The sequence below is a fragment of the Xiphias gladius genome, chromosome 6 (genome assembly GCF_016859285.1).
Source record: "Xiphias gladius isolate SHS-SW01 ecotype Sanya breed wild chromosome 6, ASM1685928v1, whole genome shotgun sequence".
Taxonomy (NCBI): Eukaryota; Metazoa; Chordata; class Actinopteri; order Istiophoriformes; family Xiphiidae; genus Xiphias; species Xiphias gladius.
Genome location: NC_053405.1, coordinates 16,985,260 through 17,006,193, shown reverse-complemented (window position 1 = coordinate 17,006,193; position 20,934 = coordinate 16,985,260). Strand labels below are relative to the sequence as shown.

Sequence of the window (20,934 nt, the reverse complement as noted above, 5' to 3'; positions counted from 1 at the left end):
TCTTTTTCTGTTTTCTTGCTGGTTGATTAAATTCCCCTTTGTGTATTTTCAACTTAATATAATGTATACTATTAGAATATCCCTTGTCTCCTAATCCCTGGATTCCATTGCCTTGCATTTCAAAAAGATGAGAAGACTTCACTGTATCTAGTGAATTAGATCACACGTATGAGAACAACTAGTTCAAAGATTTGCATGCAAGCATTGCCTCTTTTGTTCTGTAAAGGATACCACGTTGAACTGTAAAGATTGTATGTTGTGCTTCTGTTTGTCGTGCACAAATGACAAAAAAGACAACACAAAATGGGATGTGTTTTATAGTTGCTCATCATCATTTCAACTTAAATTACAATAGAAACATTCAGTATGTACAGGAATGTAATTCTGCTCGGTGGTAGCCGTGCCCAGTATAATATGCTGATTGTCAACATCACAATGCCACTAAATTTGGTTAGACTTTCTTTCAGCTACACCAGTAAAACCAAAGGGAAAAAAGAAAAACAAAGCTTGATTAATTATTGAAACATAAATTACGATTTGTTATTGGAACATTACAGAGAGCTTTTGCTGTTAAAACAGAAATAAGAATACATTTCCTTCACCATTAAAAATATCGAAACTGACTCCTAGTCATCATCTTGAATCCCAGACCTTACTCTGATCATGAATAAATCAGCAGTGCTCTAATTCCAACACTTGAGACGCCATCTGAATTTCTAGGTTTTGGACACTGTTGCTGGGACACAGCCCTTCAAATAACCTCACCACTAGCAAAATTAGAGGTGACCCCTTTCTGTCTTATCATTTCAATCATTACAAGTATTTGTTCATGTACAGATTATTATTTGACACAGGATCGTGGTTATGATGTTCAAGTCTTTCTATAGGTGGTTCTAGTCAAGCATGGGTGATACATGAGCAGCAGAGGATGTTCACAAAGCAAGAAGACTGTGGTGGTTGCCATTCAGAGCTTCTTCACCCACTAAAGATGCAACAGGCAGACAAGCACGCAGTCCTTCGCTGCTCGGCGTGAATGGCCTATTTGTTCAAGCTCAAGTACTGTTGGAACCTGTCTCACTAACCAGGAGGAGAAAAGGAGGGAGTCTGCCTTTCTAAAAGACACATTCATCTGTCCTCTTAAAACGGGACAATTTGTGTAAAAGGTGCCATTTACAGTATATAAATGTAAAGAACAACTCTCACTGCAAGTCTGATAGGCATTTTTTGACTATGGAGAGTTTGCGTGGCTGGCTGATTTACAAAGCTTTGTGCAAGAGCCATTACATTTAACTGTAAATACAACAGGATTGTAGATTTGATCAAGTCTTCAGAAGACTGAAAGAAAGTCTAATAAAGAAACAAATATTTTTTTTGTCTTTCAGTGTTTCAATAGGTTTCAATGAAATGAGGAAAACTTAAAATAAACAATAAAATGTTAAAACACTCCGAGAAACACAACGAACCAAAGATTATGTAGTGTTAGAAAACTGAATCCAACATTCAGAATGTACATCTAATTTGGTCATACTGGTGATCAAAAATCTGAACAAAGGTGAAACCTGTGAACAAAAATTTTTAAAATGACAGTACAAAACAGTCTCACAGTTCTCATGGAATATGTATTGATTTACATGATACAATATATAATGAGTGTCAAACTATGTCAACAAATAATGATATGTCATCTTCCATCTACTCAATTCATTTGATCAATAATCACTAATTTACATTACATTAAAAGGTAGTGGGAGTGCTTAGTAGCAAAGCCAAATAGTGCTGTTGGCCTGGTGGAGTTAATGTCATTAATTTATCTTGGGCTGCTTGGTACTCTGGCTCCATCAGGTCCATCCCAGTACCCTGAACAGGGCACATTTTTATTCTGGGGTAGGTTTGAGGCCCTGTGCGGTATGTACTATACAAATGTGGCCTTGTTTTCTACCCTTGTGCACCCCTTAAGGGTGGCCACGGTGCTAGACAAATAAGCCTGCTAGAAGCAATGTTTTCTTAAATATAGGCACATTTCTCAACTTGTCTCTATTTCAAATCACACGAGTAAATGAATCTCATCGTAATATATCTCTGGAAGAGGGTGTAGCAAACCCACCTAAACCACTCAGGGCCACATAGAGCTGCAGGCACCCCTGTGGGTGGCACACACAAGAAAAATAAGGATACCTCTTCCCCTATCCTCCTGATGAAAAAAAACAAATCGCCCGCCTGAATGGGCGGGGCTTTGGCGATGCTGAGTGTTGCATTGTGGGACTGCAGAAACAAAAAGCTGTCTCTGCTCTAGTGTGCCCTCCTCTGTCTGTTATGGGCTGGAGGGAACATGGATGCCGTTCTCCCCAGTGCCCTTTGCCTTGTGCAGAGCAGCCTGAATACGGAAGTGTGTCCGTGATTCCATTGAGTAGTTTTTGTAATTTTGCCTGAAACAGAGTAAGAGGAGTCATTTACAAACACATTAGAGGTAAAGCTCAGTGTTAATCAAGTTCTTATTTTACACATTGGCACTGTAAATGAACCCAAAAGTCACAAAGATGGTTTACAACAGACGACACTCACTGTTACATTCGCTGAAAACTGCAAACACCAATGGGTGTGGCATACTTAAGTTAAAAAACAATGTCAAAAGCGATGACGTGTACACTATGTGAAAAAATAAACAGCATAATAAACATTTAATCAAATCACAGAAAGCGGGTAGAGAATCTTTGATTTAAAAATCAAGTCATCTGTACTCCATGAGTACAGATGACTTGAATATGGTGTTTGAAAGACTTACTTTGCTGCTTCTAGGAGTTTGATAGCTTCATCCTTTCTGCCTTGCTCCAGACACAGCAGACCATGCTCCAGCAGGGCATTAGGAACCAGGTAGTGATCATACTTGATCTGAGTCTCACTGCAGATAATGTCAAAATACAGTGGTAACAGTATGTGTGGAGGTAAAGTCAGTATGAATAATTCAACCCTTGTGCTGTGCATTCTTCAAAACAGAACTTCCTTTATTCATCAGAGAATGAGCACATCTATTTTTCTGGTTGGATTATGTACGCATATACTGTCTGTGCATGTCTGTGTATGTAATTGAGAGAGGCTTACTTGCAGAGGACGAGGGTGAAGTAGTGTTCGGCCTCCTCATGGTGCCCCAGGTGTTTGAGACACAGTCCCTTCAGTAGGCTCAGCAGGCACTGATCATCTATAGAGAACTCAGTCCCTGACAAACACACAACAGGATAGTTAGGAGCCAAGAAACAGTTCACAGATTACAAAACAGGTACATCAGTTCCGGACAAACATCCTCAATAATTATATCTACAGACAATATAATTCTCAGAGATGATCAGATTAAATGTAGCATCAGCACAGAATCTAAAATAAATGCAACCCACCTTAGAATATCGATATCAAAAGAGGAGAAAATGAGAATTTAAATCCATCGGAAAGAACCTATAAAAATGTGGTACAAAATTTTGCCTACTTGGGCTGCTCTCCAGTTTAGCCTGTGCCTCATCCAGTGTTTTCAGCATGCCCTCTGTCAGGTCCTTGTGTTTGCCGATGACTGTATAGCCGTTCCATATGTACATCATCTCCTACACAACACACAAATGCACACAAATCATGCAAAACCAACAGTCAGTGCATTTCTGTTGATGAAATGTGTTTTCTCTTTGACAAACCTCAGCTCTCTTTATGGTTTGACTTGGAACACTAGTTCTATGGGCACAGATACAGTTCTCCAAACTGCACTGAATCCTTATTGGCTCAGCTAATCGAGACAGATCCACCAACCCCTGCAAGTACAGGTTGTATAAATGCCCACAGTACCTTAACCCTGTAGCCACAATGTCAGCAACTCAAACCGCAGCAGAATGCAAGGTTAGAGGGCTCCACCCTGGGTCTCAGCACATGCACCCCGGGGGCATACTGTATGTCCTACCCAGAAAAAAAACTTCGCTTTCTGAGCCACCCCAGCTAGATGATAGACCTCTGAAATTGTTACAGGGTGAAACAGAACAAATCTCACAGAACCAGGGTTATGATTTGTTACATTTGTTCTGTTTCAACCTATAACAATTTCAGCTGCTTTTATCTGCTGACTTTTTGGATAGCAGATTAGAATACAACAGCTGTTTATACAGCCTGAAACATGAGGGCTTGGTGGGTCCTTTCCTGACTGGGCCAAACAGCAGACGAAAATTTCAATGTGTCAAACCGGATACCTAACAGAAGCAATGCGACACATTGGAGAAACAGTGTAGAAATACAGTCATTCTATAAGTAATGCTAAAGCAGGCCTCATCCAGTACTGACCAGTGGAGGAGCAGGAAGAGGAATGGGGTTTTCTGCGAGGTAGCGACGGGCTTTCCTGATAGCAAACTTCTCCGTTGGTAAAGACTTGCCAGCTATTTTCTGCTTTAGCCCTGGAACCTGCCTGAAATATAATACAATATTTGATTACATTCATACCCATGAATGTCAGTAATAAAGAGAAGGTGTGTGATACGCTATTTCTGTAGATAAGATACCTTACAGACCAAAGGTCTGATCAAATTTTGAATTACTAGAGGACTTGTGCAGCTGTTCACCATCAATAAAAACATTTAATGTCAAAAACAAAAGGTACATTTTTGCTCTGTTATTCTCCTCTGATAGAAATTGCTTATGAGCTCATATTTCGTCCCAAGGACATTCTCTTCCCAGAAGAAGTGATTATGATATTATGTAACTGTCACATTGAATCCTCTCTATTTCACTGTGATTGCTGTTGGTAGATTCAGTGGTGTCTAAGCTCTTAGTTCACACCTGAACAGAGTGAGCGCAGTGTCGCCAAAAGTTAGACAATCGTCCGTCGTCAGCATGCTGAGGTAGGCTGCTTTCATATACGCATAGGTAGCCTGAGGGAAGGAAAAACAGTGGTTACTACTGCAATCCCATCTTTCCTTTTTAAATGAGATGAGGAGGGAAAAAAAGCTACAATTGTGTGGAGTTTATAGAGTCACACCCGGGCACCAGAACTCAAATCCCCTCTTAGACTTGACTTATTTTACATTTGCATTTCATGAATTAGCCCGAACATATTCAAATGCCGCACTGCGATGGCCCTACCTTAGACCACGAGTTCTCCTTGCTGAGCAGGTCTGCGTAGAAGTAAGCCATCTTCCAGTGCCTCTTGTATGTGAAGCACCACATCAGCTCCCAGTAGCACATGTGGTGAAACTGCTTCCACTGCTGCTGAGCCTCACAGCACTCCTCAAAACGCTTGATAGCCTGGAAACACACACAAACACTGAAGATCTCTCCATCTTACACACATTCAGTGCGACTGTTAACATGCAGCAAGCAACTCAATATAAATCATGTTTGAATGGGTCAATGATTCAAGCAAATTGATTTTTGATATGACTTAGTGTGATAAAGATGAATACAGCTCTCTGTTGTGTTTTCTTTATTTTGCTTTGTTTCTTTATTTTATTTTCTGGTACAGGACTTGTGCTTTAATTACATAATAATAAATAATTTTTTATAAAGAAATTTTGTAATGCCATGATGCATAAAAATAAAAGGTTTCCACATGAAAAGTGCAGTGGTGTGTGTTTGTGTCGTTTTTTCAGATGTACTCACAGCATCCAGGTTGCCTTTGATCTCCTCTATTCGACCAGCGAAGAACAAGAAGATGGATCCCTGTGAGAAAGATTATCAACAGTGAGTTGGGACACATGACACTTCTAATCATGTGGAAAATTGAAAAAATAATTCAGTGGTTAATTCTAGCAAACCTTAGGATATTTTTTGAGATATGGCTGCAGCAGTTTTTCTGCATCTTCAACATCTCCTTCCCCAGTGCCTGCCCGAGGAAAACAACAAGATCAACTAAGCTGTTTGTCTGTTTTTGTGGTCGGCTGCAGCTGTGTGTGTGTGAGTGTGTGCATGTGTGACATTTTTCACCTAGTATGAAGCTCATGAAGGTGTGATAACAGAGCAGCAGCATGTTACAAAGGAAGGACCTGAATGTGCTTTCTGCAGAGCCCTCCTGAAGCTGCTGCAGACCAAACTCCTGCAGGAACACACACAAGCTTACACACTATCACAGACATGCGTAGTTTGAATTAAGTCACCTTTCACTGAAGATCTATTAGTCAATTAGCAGTAAAAACAGAACACACAGTGCACGCTAACGTATTTTGCAAAAATGTTCTGTGTTCTGGAGGATGAGCAGCGTCTGCTTGTCGACCAAAGCCTTTTAGCCATCTAGTATGAACAGAAATAGGTTACAGATAGGTCTATGTACAAAACATGTAAGTGCATTATGCAAGATAAGCCGGATATGAAAGTTCACTGTCTCAAGATCACGTGGGAAGACCTATTGAGACTGTAATGTCTGTATATGATGTCTATTTTTTGCAACCAGAAGACTGATCACTTATAAGAGTTGTTACCAAAGTAATATCAGGCTTTCAGATTATTTTGTATAGTGATTACATGGACAAAATCAGTAACGTCAAAAGCTTACATATTTCTTTTAGCAGAACAAATAATATGAAGTCATGATTCAGAGAAGTTGTACAGTCATAAGTCATTATGATCAAAGCAATTTTCAAGTCATTCACCCATCAAACTGTAAAGCTGTAAATTCCATCTCTTGCTTTTACTAAACATGACAGGTTCATTGTCATTACAGTAGTGAAATATAAGTTTCACCGTAAATAATAGCCAAGATTTCCTGTGAATCAACTAGCTTGTGAAACTGACATCATAAATACAGTTTATGAATTATTCACACAGCTTTCAGTATATTATCAACTGAAAGGATTCAGCATTTTACACAGAGCAGAACAATCCATCCCCTGTCAAAAATCCCAAACAAGAGCTTTTCCACCCTCAGTCCTACTGTCAGCCATAACTGGCTCTCACTTGAAAGTACAACTCACCTTATTACCAGAGAAACCGACAAACTCCAGCAGCTTGAGCGTCCGCGTGGGCAACATGGAAATCATCTGCAGGAAGTCGACAAGCAGTAGAATTGTAAGGCTAGCAGCAGGATTACAAGATCGTTTATTTATCATTACAGCACCAGTGCTTTCCGAGGAAATGATGTTGAATTTCCTAAACATACTGTATAAAGGCCATGGGTTGTACAGTGATAGTGGAGGTTTTCCAACCTACAAAGGTTCCGCTGCAAATAAGTGAAATACTGCAGGTGAACAATCACTGTAAGATGTGCAAATGTCTAGTAACCCTAGATAAGTACTTCTTCATTACTTCTTTACTATACCGCCTTATACTTCTGTTAATGACTGTACTACACCTGCACTGATAGTTGCAAAAGATTTAAAATGTTGCTATTATTTTGTAAAATCAAGAGTGAATAATACCGGAAAAATTCTGTGTACGCAAAGTGTATCTTGATGGTTTAGATGCTCATAAATAAACAAACAAGCAGAAGAGGCTCGTGAAAGTGGCTATGATCAAACATTTATTAATCAGTGCTACATGAAGAGCAGTAAGTTCAAAACACACTGATTGTCTCCATGTTAGATTATAGTGACTCTTATGTGCATCCTTTGCTCTTTTTGTGCTTCTGTATAATTATGAGTATCTTAAGCAATTAGCCTGGATTAGGCTCAAAATATTTTGGAAGTCCATTAACCCCTAAATGCTACAATTACTACATTAAGATGTCTACTTACAAGATTAAAGGCTCCTACTCCCAATTTAACACCACCCTCAAAATGGCCATGGTTGTCACCATGAGTGTATCCAGCAGAGTGGAGCACTGTGTGAAGCTCTCTGTAAGGTAAAGATAAAGGGAGAAAGTTAAGAGCGGGAAAATGTAGGGTTATACAAGGTAATGAGGAACATAGAAAAAAAAAAACATGATCAACATCTAACAGGAAAATGGGAAAAACTAACACAAGCTAGACAAGAACAAGCAAGGAAATTCTGGACTTCTCACTTGTATGTCTGGTAGCTATTTCTCACTTTGATTCCCCCTTTAATGAAACTGATCATGTTTTCATCCTGCGCAGGGAGGGAGCAAGAGAGCAGGAGAGATAAGAGAAGGTACAGAAGGGGAGTGAGTTTAAGCGAAACGTGAGTTTCAATAAAACATAAATTTATCGATGGTGGCGGTTTTGAGTGTCAGGCTGTCTGGGTAAGCCTCACTCCTGACCTGTAGGAAGGTGAGTGCTGCCCTCTGCAGGAGACACTCGGCGTAGCAAACTTCAGCATGGAGTTCCTCTGAGGTGAAAATGATTATTACATCATGGTTATCCTCAGTCAGACAGCCTGAAAGCTCAGCAGAGCCCAGGGGCTGCAGCGTGATGCCCAAACGCACGTACAAATATATACGGTACATACACACATACACATGCACATATAGTACTTTAACATGAGGGCTCAGACACACAACAGAAGCAAAGATTCAAAATACCCATCATTGCTTTTAACAAACTTTACACAGGCTCACATACACAGACACTCAGGTATTCACACATGCAAAGCAGAACTGAGGCTGCTGCTTAAATGCTGTCAATAGGTGATGGCGACACATTTTACTCATCCTGTCAATAGAGGGCTTTACTGACCTTCTGTGAAGCTTTTGGAGAAGCTCGACTTCTTGCGGTGCCTGAAAGCACAAAACGATCATCAGTTATCAGTGGCTTTATCCAACTGAAAATCTTAAGTATTGTTTTTCAGCAGCATTGCACCCTCCTGCGTGTCCTTGTTTCCTGTGCAAATCAGTGACTCAGCCTCTTTCCAGTAAAAACAAAAACCCGGGCTGCTGCAGGATGAAGTTACCACAAGGTGCTGACTGTGCATTAAATTTCTGACCAACAGTCACAAAATTAAAAAGGAAAACTGTTTCGGCCTTAAGAAGAGTGCATGTTTATCAGGTTGGGCTAATTTAGAGCCACTGTTAGTCCAGCTCTGAGTCATGACAGATTCTCACAGTGGCTCCAGGACAAACTGTGACAGGCAGTTGTGACATTCTTCGGGCCAGTGAGTCAGGATAATCTGAGCACGTTCTCTGGTTCTGGTACGATGCTAGTATGCACTGTACTACATGACGTCTGCCTGAATGTCTGAATCAGCAGTATGAGTGCTGATCAAATTCACTTTAATCACCTTTATAACCTAAAAGAAAATGTTTCTTTCTTAAAACAAACTTTTTTGATTGTTTCTACACTGGCTTGTCGCTAGGCTTTTAAGAGACAAAATTCCCTTCTGCAGCTGACTAGAGGAACTAAAAAAATCCCCTGTCACAGTTTGTCAGCTGGCCATCTGGGCAATATTTCACCATGGTGTTGTAGGTCTCACCGCTGACAAATAGCCTGGGCCTCTTTCATGGTGTTTCCTGCAGCAAGGATGTGTTGGGGGTCGAAGGTCATCATGGCCTGCATCTCTAGGATAGTGGCATAGGTCAGAGCGTGGTACATGCTGTCCTTGGTTCTGTAAAAAAAGACACAATATCTGTTTTCAATTATATTTCACTGGCCTTGAAAAGGAAAAAGGATGTGACAGATATTAAACAACATATTGATCCAGATAGATGACGTTCTCTTGCTGGTATGCTGAAAGAAATGATGAGGATGGGAGAAAAACCTTTTGTTTAACTAAGAGAAGTGTTATTCATACAGTAGTCAACTGACCAGGCTGTAAAAATGGGAGGTGGAACAAAGTGGGCACAGAATTTTGAAAAGCTGCAGCCTGATAATCAATTCTTGCCAACAACAGCAGTGTGACCTAATACTTAGAAAACTAAAACCAGATCCTTTACACAGACAAAAAAAAAAAAGTTTAAGTCTATTTATACCTGTGGTTGCTGGCATGTCACATCATACCCTGTGTTTAACAAAAACTGTTCTTGCAGGTCTTAAGGTGATGAAGTAAAAATACATTCTTCCAGTAGATGTACTTGTTGTTCTAGTTCTAAACCATTATTAGAGCTAATTACTGAAATATAATTATGTTAAACAATAAAACAACAAAAACATATGGCATTGATGTTAGTATGCTGTCCTACTGAGGATACAGGTGGTGGTTTAAATAGCTTTATATATTCTGTATTTACCTCTCTATTGTAAACATACCCACAAAGACAAGGTAGAATAATTTTAGTAAAACATGAAGGTGGGGTTGTTTAGAGAGGAATGCTGTCAATCTGCATAACTGACATTTCTTTGTTGTTCACCACAGACTGACTCATGTGACCAGCCTCTGTGATGCTACTCTGAGCTCAAACCGGTCGACTTTCGTGGACAACCCATGGACACAGAACACAAAGACATGCCACCCAATGTTAATGGTGCTTAACTTTACTTTTATTATAAGCTATATTTAGACTTAGTGGATACATTATAGAGAATAAGAAGCAGACAGAGATGACAGTGGTATTATCCATGTGACTTTTAGCCTGTCAAGGTTGTAAAATTGCAGCGATAAATCAGGGCTCTTAATAGCAGACAGACAGAGTTCGCTGAGCGTCAACTCTCCATCAGAAGCAATTAATATAATTCATTCTAATTCAGTGACCAACCAGTAAACAAGAACCTACTCAGTAACAGCCAGGAAGTGACAGCTGAAGAAGTCAGATAAGGCGATCTGCCTGCCTTACGTCTCATTCCGTCAGGCTCAGTTATGTAAGAAAACAGCCCAAACACAAGCTGAGAAACTCTTAAGATGGAGCTGTGACGTAAACTGAATTGCTTCGAGCTGTGCTTAAAGTGGCTGGGAATTCTAAATATTTCACAGCAGAGCTGAGATATTTTTCAGTCAGCATTATCTCAGGACTCAGGGATACAAAGGCCGTCATCCTTCTCGCAGAACTAAAGCTGCATTTCCCACATATTTTCAGCACAACATTCCATGATGCAAGGGAGGAGCTGTGCTTTCTTGAGAATGCGTCTGCGTGTGCATGCCTTGTATCTAGTTCTGCACGTGTTAGTAGCAATAAGGAAGTGCAGCGCGAGCGACCCTACATGCAAAACTGTTTGTTCCCTCTGGTTTTTATTGTGATGAGTAATGACACAGAATTAAAGCTGAAGAATTTAGCAGCTCATTTTCGAAATGAGACGTAAACCTTATGAAAAATAAGGACACTTTTGTGTTTTCGCCTAGCATGCCACAAGTCATAAAACGTTTACACACATAGAAAGACATGGGCACAGCCTAAAGAGGAACAGCCTCACATTGACTTACCAAGAAACTGCTCCGTCAGTGGCTGTATTGTACGCTATAAAGCTACACCTCCTGCACCCACTCCCTGCTATAGCTGTGGGGAATCGGACAGGACAGCATGATGGGAGAATAAGATTGCACTGTTTTCAGTGTACTTGGACTGGTGGCATGTTTGAACAGAGAGCTGGCAAATAAAACTAAGCCTGCTGCTGGATACCTCTGGGATTTAAAGGCTGATCAAGAGTAGAAAAAACAAAAACCTACAAACACTTGACTGGTTACTTAGCGGGCATGTCTCTACAATGTTGTAGATGAGTCTGCAGTGGCTCCTTGACTATGACTCAGACGATGAGAAACATATAGCCTGGGCCTCAAATATCTGAATCTTTTAATACAACAGCAATTTAAACAGATAGCTCAGTTTATAGGTTTATATAATGTGGTATGAGTTGCTGACTGGCGGTGATATTAATGCACATAGTTCATACTGCAGAACCTCTGGCCAGAAATATCAAAGTAACCTGTCATCCTGTAAGACAGACATGACCCTCAGCAACAACAGCGTGGAAGGTTGAAAATAAACATTTTAAACTGCAACACAGCACTCATTAACGTTTTAATCATCCCCACAAGAGACTACAGCTTCCCTGGTCTATATCCAATACTAGATTCTCGTCTCAAACATGTATCACTGTTTTGTTTGTTGAATCGTTGCATGATACAGTGATGTCTCTGTCCATAAGACCTGAGCTTCAGCCTTTGCATCAGTACTGTTGCATTACAGTCATTTGGTTGAAACGTTTGTCCAAAGGGACTAACATTTTCACCTATACATACACTGGGAGCGACTTGTGGTTTAGTCAGTCGGTGTTTTGCCCGAGAACACTTGTGCATGGCTAACACGATGTACCGCCTGAGCAACAGCTGCCCATCAGCTTCCTCTCCTTGATCAATAAGTTAACGTCCCTCAGTACGTATTCTGAAATATGTAATTCACTCACTGCATCAGGAATATTGTCCCCACAGCGACAGTCGATGCTTCAGTGTTAACTCAGTGAAAAATGGGCTGATGTTCAACCAGTCCCAAAGCTCCTCATGTGAAATATGCATGTTGCAAGTCCCTTCCCACAGTCCCAAAACATGGCACCATGTGGTTTTCAGACTTTAAACTGCCCATAGGTATTAGGGTGAGAGCATCTACCCTTCCACCCTTTGCTTGCTTGGATAGGCTCCATACCATAAACGGGTATGTGAGGGTAAAGGAAACGGACATATGTTTGGTTGAAGTATATCCAGATAATGAAAGCGCCAGTATTTTAGTTTGAGTGTGTGTGAGTGTGTGTGTTTGTGTGTGTGCGTGTGTGCTGCAGAGACTGTCCCACATGACTGTGTCAGGACCCAGCTTTAGGAAGAGGGAACCGGGAAGCAGGCATGGATTAAAGCAGAGGACAGACTGCCACATAGGAGGACAAGGAGAGCTTCCGCAGGTGTTTCACATCCTCAGGGCTGGTTGTTTCCCACAGATTAGTCTTTCAGTGTCTCTCTCTCTCTTTCTCTTTCTCTCTCTCTCTCTCTCTCTCTCTCTCTCTCTCAGCAGAAGTGCAGCAGATATCAACACACCTTACATAACATTACATATTAGAAGTTTGACGCCCCAGGCCATCAGCTTCCTCACAAAACTGGGCAGCAAACAGGAGCATTCAGAGGAGAGTTGTGGGTGTTACTGGGTTTTGTACAAACCAAACAAAATAAAGCCATATCTCGATTTGATTTGAGTGCTGCATTCAAATGTAAGACGACGCCTTAATTTGCCTGCGTCTTAACAGTCAACTGAATTATTTTGTTAAGGGGAGAATGAGAGGCTGGAGAAAAAGACAAAGCCATTATTCAGCAACTGGCACTGAATATAATTAATGCATCTACTTTCACACACCTAAATAATACATTCAACTGGTAAAGACTACAATAATATATCTGGCCAGATAACCTAGGAATTCCTGGACAGACCTAGTTTTAATCTGCACTGAATTCTGACACTCATACTTTCTCCCTGCCTGTGTTAAATCCAACCAACTGGGCTCAAAACAGCTACAAACATTTACATATTTGCAACTACTGTTTGTTCAGGTGCACTTCAGTAACTGGAAGAGGAAGAGATAGCCCACACAGAGCTGTGGGAAGAATGTTGAGACAGAAATCAGGACCTGCTGGGCTGACAGACTGCCAAGCCTCAGGTGGCAGCAGCTAGAACTAATGCTAGGGTGGATTTCCCCAGTTTGAATTATTCCACAAATCCAATTTAAACGCTGAAGCATATTACATTTACGACACAAGGAGAGTCACTTGGCAACAGAGTATTTATGTAATGTGACCATGAGAGTCTGCATAATTGATGCTGAGCTAAGAAATTAAACAAACTTACATCAATCAGAGCTTTTTCAACGCAGTGGTAAAAACACCAAAATGACTCCTAACATCAACAACAAATACGCCAAACTATCAATGTGTGTCAATCTAGCCTTAGAACAATATTACAAAAAGAAAGTACAGGCTGACAGGAAGCTGTTCTTACTGTGTGTCTCTGCATCAGCCAGCTCTGAAAAGAAAAAAAAAACTAGGGCTAAGGAGTGGCACATAGCCCCAGAGAGAAGAGACAGAGGGTGGAGGATAATACTGAGGTATGATAAAGGTTCTGATAATAGACAAGAGAATGAGCAGTGAACAATGGAGTAACGTGATTACACAGTGTTGGAATACAAAACTAGAGGCAATGGTGTGAGCCTGGAGAAGGAGTTTGTGTCTGTGAATCAGAGCAGCATGTCAATCATGTAAAACCTACTGTCATAAAATCATCTCTTTTGCACGAGCAGCAAGCACCGAGGTTCATCCCTCAGCCTGCCAACCTCTGAGTACTTCTGTTTCTGACGTGTTACTAGATATTTACACCTTAAAAGCATCAGAATAATACACGTCTCTGCCCTCTGTGGAGTGAGATGAGGCTTTACCTGCGGGCACAGAGGTGCATTGAGGTAAATGCATCAAACATCAATGCTAACTTGCTCATAATGACACTGCAAATACGCCGACGTTTAGCAGGGATGATGTTTTTAATGTTTATTATCTTAGCATGCTAACATTTGCTCATAAGCACTAAACTAAAATACTACATCCACGGGCCCTTTTCCCACAGCAGACATGAAGCATACAGAAGGGAGGGTTTACTTATAATATTAACAATGACTCTTTTCTATTCAAGTGTCCCAGGAAGCCATGACAGTGAGCCAGCAGGAACAATACCAGGAACTTGAAACTGAAGCAGCTAAGTGGAAGTCAGCTGTCATTCATTTTATTATTTGTGTGTGTTTGTGTGTGAATGGGGTTTTCCTGTTGAAAACTCCTCACCCACTAGCAACTGAGAGTGCAAAAAGACCAAAATTACAGTCGCTTGAATGCATAAAGTCAGTTGTTGGTCCCTCATCCATTACATTTGTCCATGAAAGCACAAGCCAGGTGGATCTCAGCTCCACCACAGGTGAGAGCAGCAGCTACATTTGAGAATAGCTGGTTCAGGTTACGCCTTACCTGCATCTGAGCCGGGCCTGCGCCTCCTCAAAGTAATTTCTGAGAAACAGATCCAAGGCAGCCATACAGTCCTCCAGTGCCAGAGACAGGTCTGACCGCGAGCACCTGGAGAACCAACACATACACAGAACGTGGATGAGGAGGGTGAAAACTGCTGAAAATGTTGTCTAATGTTGTCTAAACATGCCAAGCATGCCAAACTACAAAAAGACATGTAACTCAAATGATATTTCAACAGACAGGGAATAAAAACATTCCCTGATAACAGATGTAAGTGGACATTCTTTATTGTGAAAACACTCCAAATAAGATCCATGCCAACTCATTCTGCTTTGCCACCGCTCTGTTTTACTTGCTCTTTCTGTCTGTCTCTACTGCGGTGACCCTGTTCTCATTTACAGCAACAAACGCAGCCTCCAAACACTGACCTACAACAGAGAAAGTGGAATCTTCATATTGGCTCAGTTTCATTTTCTGTATTTATCCTCTATTAAATCCTTTCCAATCCTCCACTACTTCACAAGGGACACACAAGCAGAAACGTAGGCAGAGTGAGCCAGACAAGCAAATTGGCTCGAGAGAGTGCTTTGCTGTTAGTGTTGTTGCTATTCGCATTACCTTGCACATTACAGAAGGAATTAACATAAATGACATTACTTGCACAACCATACACTTTTATAACAAGCTGAGGGACCAGTTTTGAACAGGATCATTCCTTAAAGGTGAAGAACAGATGCTGCTGCTGCCACAAATAATTTGCGTGTCATCTTCTAAACACAACACTCTGTTGTAAACTGCCTTTGTTGGAGCTCCTGATAATTGTTGATAAAGTTGCTGTGTATTATGACTTCATTACATGGTGCCCATGACCCCCACGTGACGAATGTATAGTGTGGCCAAAGTTAGCACAAGTCATGACTGAGAATCATACACTGTTCCTTCATCACAAGGCTCCCTCCTTTTTGATTTCACTCACTGTACTGATAATGGATCCAATTAAATGTGTGTTTGTATTCCTCACTTCAGGGTGCGAACAGGATGTGAACATAGCTAACGTTCTGCATAATGAGCAAAACAAATGAATTGAGAATGAGAAAAAGGCCAATCTGAAACAGTAATGGCTTTGTTTATTATTGGAACCTGATTTCTGTTTTGTCTCATCTTGACATCCAGTATGGTTTTCCAGGCCACCGTATTGATCATGTGAGCATGATAACTGTTCTTTTTTTACATTTAACTGCGGGAACGCAGTTAGTCAGTCAGTCAGTCAGTATTACCCCTTGAACACAGTGTATAGGATTCCAGCTGCAGACATTAGACAGATGCAGGAGAATAGGAGAGCAGAAACAGAGAAAACACAATTACAACTAACGTGTGTAACAGCAGTGACTAATAGACAGCATTCACTTTACATTCCTGCCCTTTAGAAACATAGAGGAACTATAAAAGCATCTGTCACACACACTACCACCATAGAGGAGCACACACACTGGTGCAGCTCTGCCTAATGACATGCGGGTGACTGCTGTGTTCACCATATGACCAGCAGCAAGCTAAGCTTCCTGATAACAGCACAGACACTCGCAATGGGGACTGCTGTTAGAGCAACATGTATATTCAGTATGCATTTGTCTTTAGGTGATCATATATTCAAGACTTCAAAAGAAAAAGTTCATAATAATATTAGAAATTGTAATAATAAACTTAATTTACAATAACCATTCTATAATCGAATGCCTACAGACATTAAAAGAATGAGACATAAAAAGATCAATAGTATGACCATGAATAATGCCCGGAGGAAATTAAAAGAATTTAACATACTGTATATACGTTTATGTCATTGATTTCAAGGATAATGCTGTAGAGTCACATGTCTTCCCCCAGTGGCCAATGACTAAATCGAGCCGAAGCTTTCTCTGCGGTGTCGTAAATGTTTTCTCTCAGTAAAGGTGCAGTGGCTGCCTACTGTCCCTTTCACTTAAAACAACAGGCTTACATAGAAACTAGAAACAGTCAGATGTGTTTAAGCACAGCTTTCAACATGCAATTCATCTGTGGATACTCAAACCAAACTTACCATTGCACTGACTATATTCCTTCCCTGGACGTTCACCTTAACCTATAACTATTAAACACACATGTCTAATCTTGTCTAACTGTAGTCTTAACCACAACCCTTCAGCTAACCCTTGACCTCATGCATATTGATTTTTCAGTTCCCCTAAAAACATTATAACCTTGCTGGAGTCTAATCACCTGTTACATTGAGAGTACAAGCATAACCTATTAAATGATAAATGTCAATAACCGTCAAGGGACTATGGTGTTTTGGTGAGCTTTACTTATCTGACAAAAACAAGACACTGTAACCATCAGGTACATCTGCATATTACATAAAAGCTGGGATAAAAATCAAAACACTAGATAAAGGTTTTGTGTTACAGATCAAACTTCCTGGTCTCCAAATCATTTAGATTACAGAGAGACAAATAATCAAGTTGGTTAACTAACAGCAGTAAATACAGTATGCTGACGGTATTATTAAGGGTGAACAATCAGTGGGTTCATCGTTTCCTTATAGTTGAAAACCAACTCAACTGGTCCTGGCTGACTGGAAAACAAGATTTGGGCATGCTTAAACCTTAAAGAAAGTCTGAGGCCTGAGGACACTGAAAAGGACATTCAGCAGATGCCAGTCAGTGAGCAAAGATTATCACACAGCACAAGACACTGTCCTTTAAATGGAGGGGATAATTGACAATTGTGTGAAAGAAAAAAAAGGCAGGACAACCAGGACAATGAAGAGAGTCTGTTAGGTTCAGGATGTGAATACCAAAAAATGTCCCGATAATATAATTGAATTTTAAGTCAGCGAGTCTGAAATTCTGGGTACATTTCTCAAGAGACCCACTTGCACAATAACGATCATTATCAGGCAAATGCACACACACACGTACACACAGATAAAATCACGTAGCACACAACCACTCTTCATAAACACAACCCTGCATCTGCTCATGCAAACCAACATGCAGGCACACACGCCGGTTCAAGAGTGACAAAGTGTTAGTTTATCAGAAACACACTCTGATTCAGAGAGCTGTCACCACGTTTAATCCAGCTGTTATAAGGTGTTTGGAGGCCTCTTTCCATTGAGCTGTGACACAAAAAAGCCAAACTGCTCCTGTAGTAAACCAAGCGAGTTTGTCTACATGCCCGAGTGTCACAGCGTGAACTCATAGACACACACTCACACATTTCCCTTTTACATAATGGGAACAAAACTGAAAAAACACACACTTTCAGAGCCTCTTAAAGAGGCCAACTGAATAAAAAAAAAAAAAAAACCTCATCCCAACATGCAGCAGTAATGAAGTATCTTACCCGTTTGACAGAGTCTCTTCCTCTCCTGACATTTTCATCTGGCAAAGTGTGTGTGTGTGTGTGTTTGTGTGAAAGAGAGACAGATAAAGAAAATTGCAGAAGTGAATGTGAGCCTGGGGCCTTTATGGCAGAGCAGTGTAATGGTCTGTGTCTCTTTCTCTAGCAGCAGAAACGAGAGCAGAAGCAGCGGCAGAAGGGCAGGCGGGTGAGAGAGGTAGAGAGAAAAAGAAGATAGAGAGAGAGAGGGGGAAAAATGAAGGAGAGAGGGAGGGAGAGGAGGAGGAGGAGGAGGAGGAATAAGGGCGCAGCAGCAACAGCAGCCCTTAATAAGATTGGGATGACTATCACACATGAGGAGAGAATACACAGGCTATCTGTACTGACGCTAACACACACACACACACCCACACACACACACGCACCCACACGCACCCACACGCACCCACACGCACCCACCCGCAAGCACCCACACACACACACACCCACACACACCCACACACACACACACACACACACACACACACACACACACACACACACACACACACACACACACACACACACACACACACACACACAAAAGCCTGTCCCTCCTCTTCCGATCATCACCCTCATGCTACACACTGCAGTCTCTGCTCCTATTGGTTCATGCTAAAATAGGGGCAGGGCTAAATTTCCACAACTCACGGCCTGAGAATTTTTATATAAGATGTGAAACTATCAAAAAAACAAAGCTAGGGGGAAGGAGAGAATGAGAGCTAAAAGAAGAATTATGTTTCTGTTATGAGGCCGTCTTTCATTCCCGACACAAAGACCATCATGCTTTCTTCTGCTGTAGGTGATAGAGGGAGGTTTACAAGATAGGAAAATATAGTGCTGGTGTGCTGCGAGGATCTCCGCCAGTCCGGTCTGCTGCAGTGGCAGACACTGAATACTGCAGCGAACAGAGAGTCCAGAAATAGAAGGAACGGATGCAGCATAGCAGCTCATTCTGTGGATACACAACACCTAATGTGAAATCATGAATGAAATATGGGCACAGTGCAGTACCAGGAGTTACGGTGTGTGATTACCATGAGCAGCAGCTCACCACTCACCCATTAGATGGTGTGTGTGAGTGCGTGTGTGTGTGTGCGCGCGAGAGGAAGATGTACTTGCACTTGAAAGCAGAAGAAGGCTTTTCAGCTTTGGTTCAGGGAGGACTGACTTGACACCGTTGCTGATGAAAAAGGCCTATTATCCAATATCCGAAAAGAGCTAAAATGTTTATTCCTTTTGAAAAGTGGAGGATAAAAGGAGGATAAAATACACTCTGATTTGCACAAAGCATGCGACAACAATGAGAACAAATATGCCAATTTCAGCGCTCAGTCAGCTCATTTGAGTCTTGCTTTGTGCAATTAAAGTCTTTCGAAAAATAAAAAAATCCCTCTCCTCAAGGGTTTTCAAATTCTAAGGTAGTTAAATAGCTTCTACTCCTCTAATAAGAAAGGTTATTTACTTATGTCATTCTAGTAACTACATTAGGGTCGCCACTAATGACTATTTTCTCGATTGATCGATTAATTGTTTGGTCTGTAAAATGTCAGAAAATAGTGAAAAATGCCTGTGAATTCCAAGGTGATGTCTAAAATACTACATGTACAGTAACATTGCGCTAAAGCACACATATACAACCGCGGCGCACACACACACACACACACACACACACACACACACACACACACACACACACACACACTATTAGTAACACACTCATATGACCATGTCTAAGTACTCGTCACATTTGACATATTTTTCTCCTCCTTGGTATTCCATAAAAAACACACAACCACAAGAGTAAAGCACTTTGGCCCAGCACAGAGACATGAGGGGAAATCCATCTGTCTTTACAGACTGTAGGAAAAAAAACAAACGCAGAATTGTTGCTTTCATCTCTCATGTGTGCGTCATGGGTTTAAGGTGGAGATAACTAGATTTGCTACGTTGCTGTTGTCATGGTGGAGAATTGGATTTGGCAACCAAAAAAACAAGGATGTATGATTATGACTCCATTTCAAACCATTTAGGCACTTTTCTTTTAACTTAATCTAATAATATGCAAATCTCTACTGCTTTCATGTACCAAAGAACAGTGACTGATCCTTAACATTTGTAGATCTAAACACCTCAGCTGTGTCCTAATTTCATACTCCAGACTAATTATAAGCAGGTTTTGAGTTTTAATGGTTTTAGTGTGTTCACAAAATTAAGTACACTCCAAAAAGGCGTTATGCATACTAAAAAATGTTGGCATTTTTTCAGTGTGCAGTTGATGTGAACTATTGTACCAATCCAGTGCACAGAGGACATGGTGGCACTTGGCACAGCAGCAAAAAATTTAAATAAATTGTGGGTCCTGGTGAGACAGGTAAATTATTAGACCAGCAGGAATAAAGGGGTGCATTATTTGCAAGGTAAAATGGTTTTGTGCCACAAAGCAACAGGTCCTTTGGCTGTAAATCCACTATAAACTTGGCAGATTGGCTATGAAATACGACCTGTTGGTAAACAAGGGCAAACTTAAGTAAATTAGGAAGTAGGTACATGCTGTCAAGGTATTTTTAAAATATTAATTAATGTCTTAAAATTAATGTATTTAAGATATATAGATGTGCAGTAAAAGTGCTACATGGATAGTAGCAACTTTAAGCTCTAATTAGTTTTTGCTGATCATCCATGCTCTTTTCCTTTAAATTCCCCGCCTCGGATCACAACTGTCCCCCTCATCAGGCCGCCAATAAATGC

The 20,934-nt window shown here is 40.9% G+C and overlaps 1 protein-coding gene across 2 annotated transcripts in view; it reads right to left on the bottom strand.

Annotated features, from left to right (window-relative positions):
- Positions 1-316: 316 nt before the first annotated feature.
- The window catches only part of ttc39a (tetratricopeptide repeat domain 39A), a 24,165-nt gene continuing 3,547 nt past the window's right edge, over positions 317-20,934 (bottom strand). The window contains exons 1-18 of one of the 2 annotated variants that reach the window (XM_040129516.1): positions 18,148-18,328; positions 14,761-14,865; positions 9,319-9,450; positions 8,586-8,626; positions 8,171-8,238; positions 7,955-8,019; positions 7,689-7,788; positions 6,930-6,995; positions 5,947-6,055; positions 5,778-5,845; positions 5,623-5,682; positions 5,107-5,268; positions 4,804-4,895; positions 4,312-4,432; positions 3,479-3,590; positions 3,100-3,214; positions 2,783-2,899; positions 317-2,426 (exon numbers count right to left, since the gene is read on the bottom strand). In XM_040129516.1, the coding sequence (XP_039985450.1) occupies positions 2,312-2,426; positions 2,783-2,899; positions 3,100-3,214; positions 3,479-3,590; positions 4,312-4,432; positions 4,804-4,895; positions 5,107-5,268; positions 5,623-5,682; positions 5,778-5,845; positions 5,947-6,055; positions 6,930-6,995; positions 7,689-7,788; positions 7,955-8,019; positions 8,171-8,238; positions 8,586-8,626; positions 9,319-9,450; positions 14,761-14,865; positions 18,148-18,185 (1,686 nt within the window). In that variant the 5' untranslated portion in view covers positions 18,186-18,328 and the 3' untranslated portion in view covers positions 317-2,311. Of the gene's footprint in view, positions 2,427-2,782; positions 2,900-3,099; positions 3,215-3,478; positions 3,591-4,311; positions 4,433-4,803; positions 4,896-5,106; positions 5,269-5,622; positions 5,683-5,777; positions 5,846-5,946; positions 6,056-6,929; positions 6,996-7,688; positions 7,789-7,954; positions 8,020-8,170; positions 8,239-8,585; positions 8,627-9,318; positions 9,451-14,760; positions 14,866-18,147; positions 18,329-20,934 lie in introns of those variants that run through there. The other variant, XM_040129515.1, reaches the window with a different exon arrangement.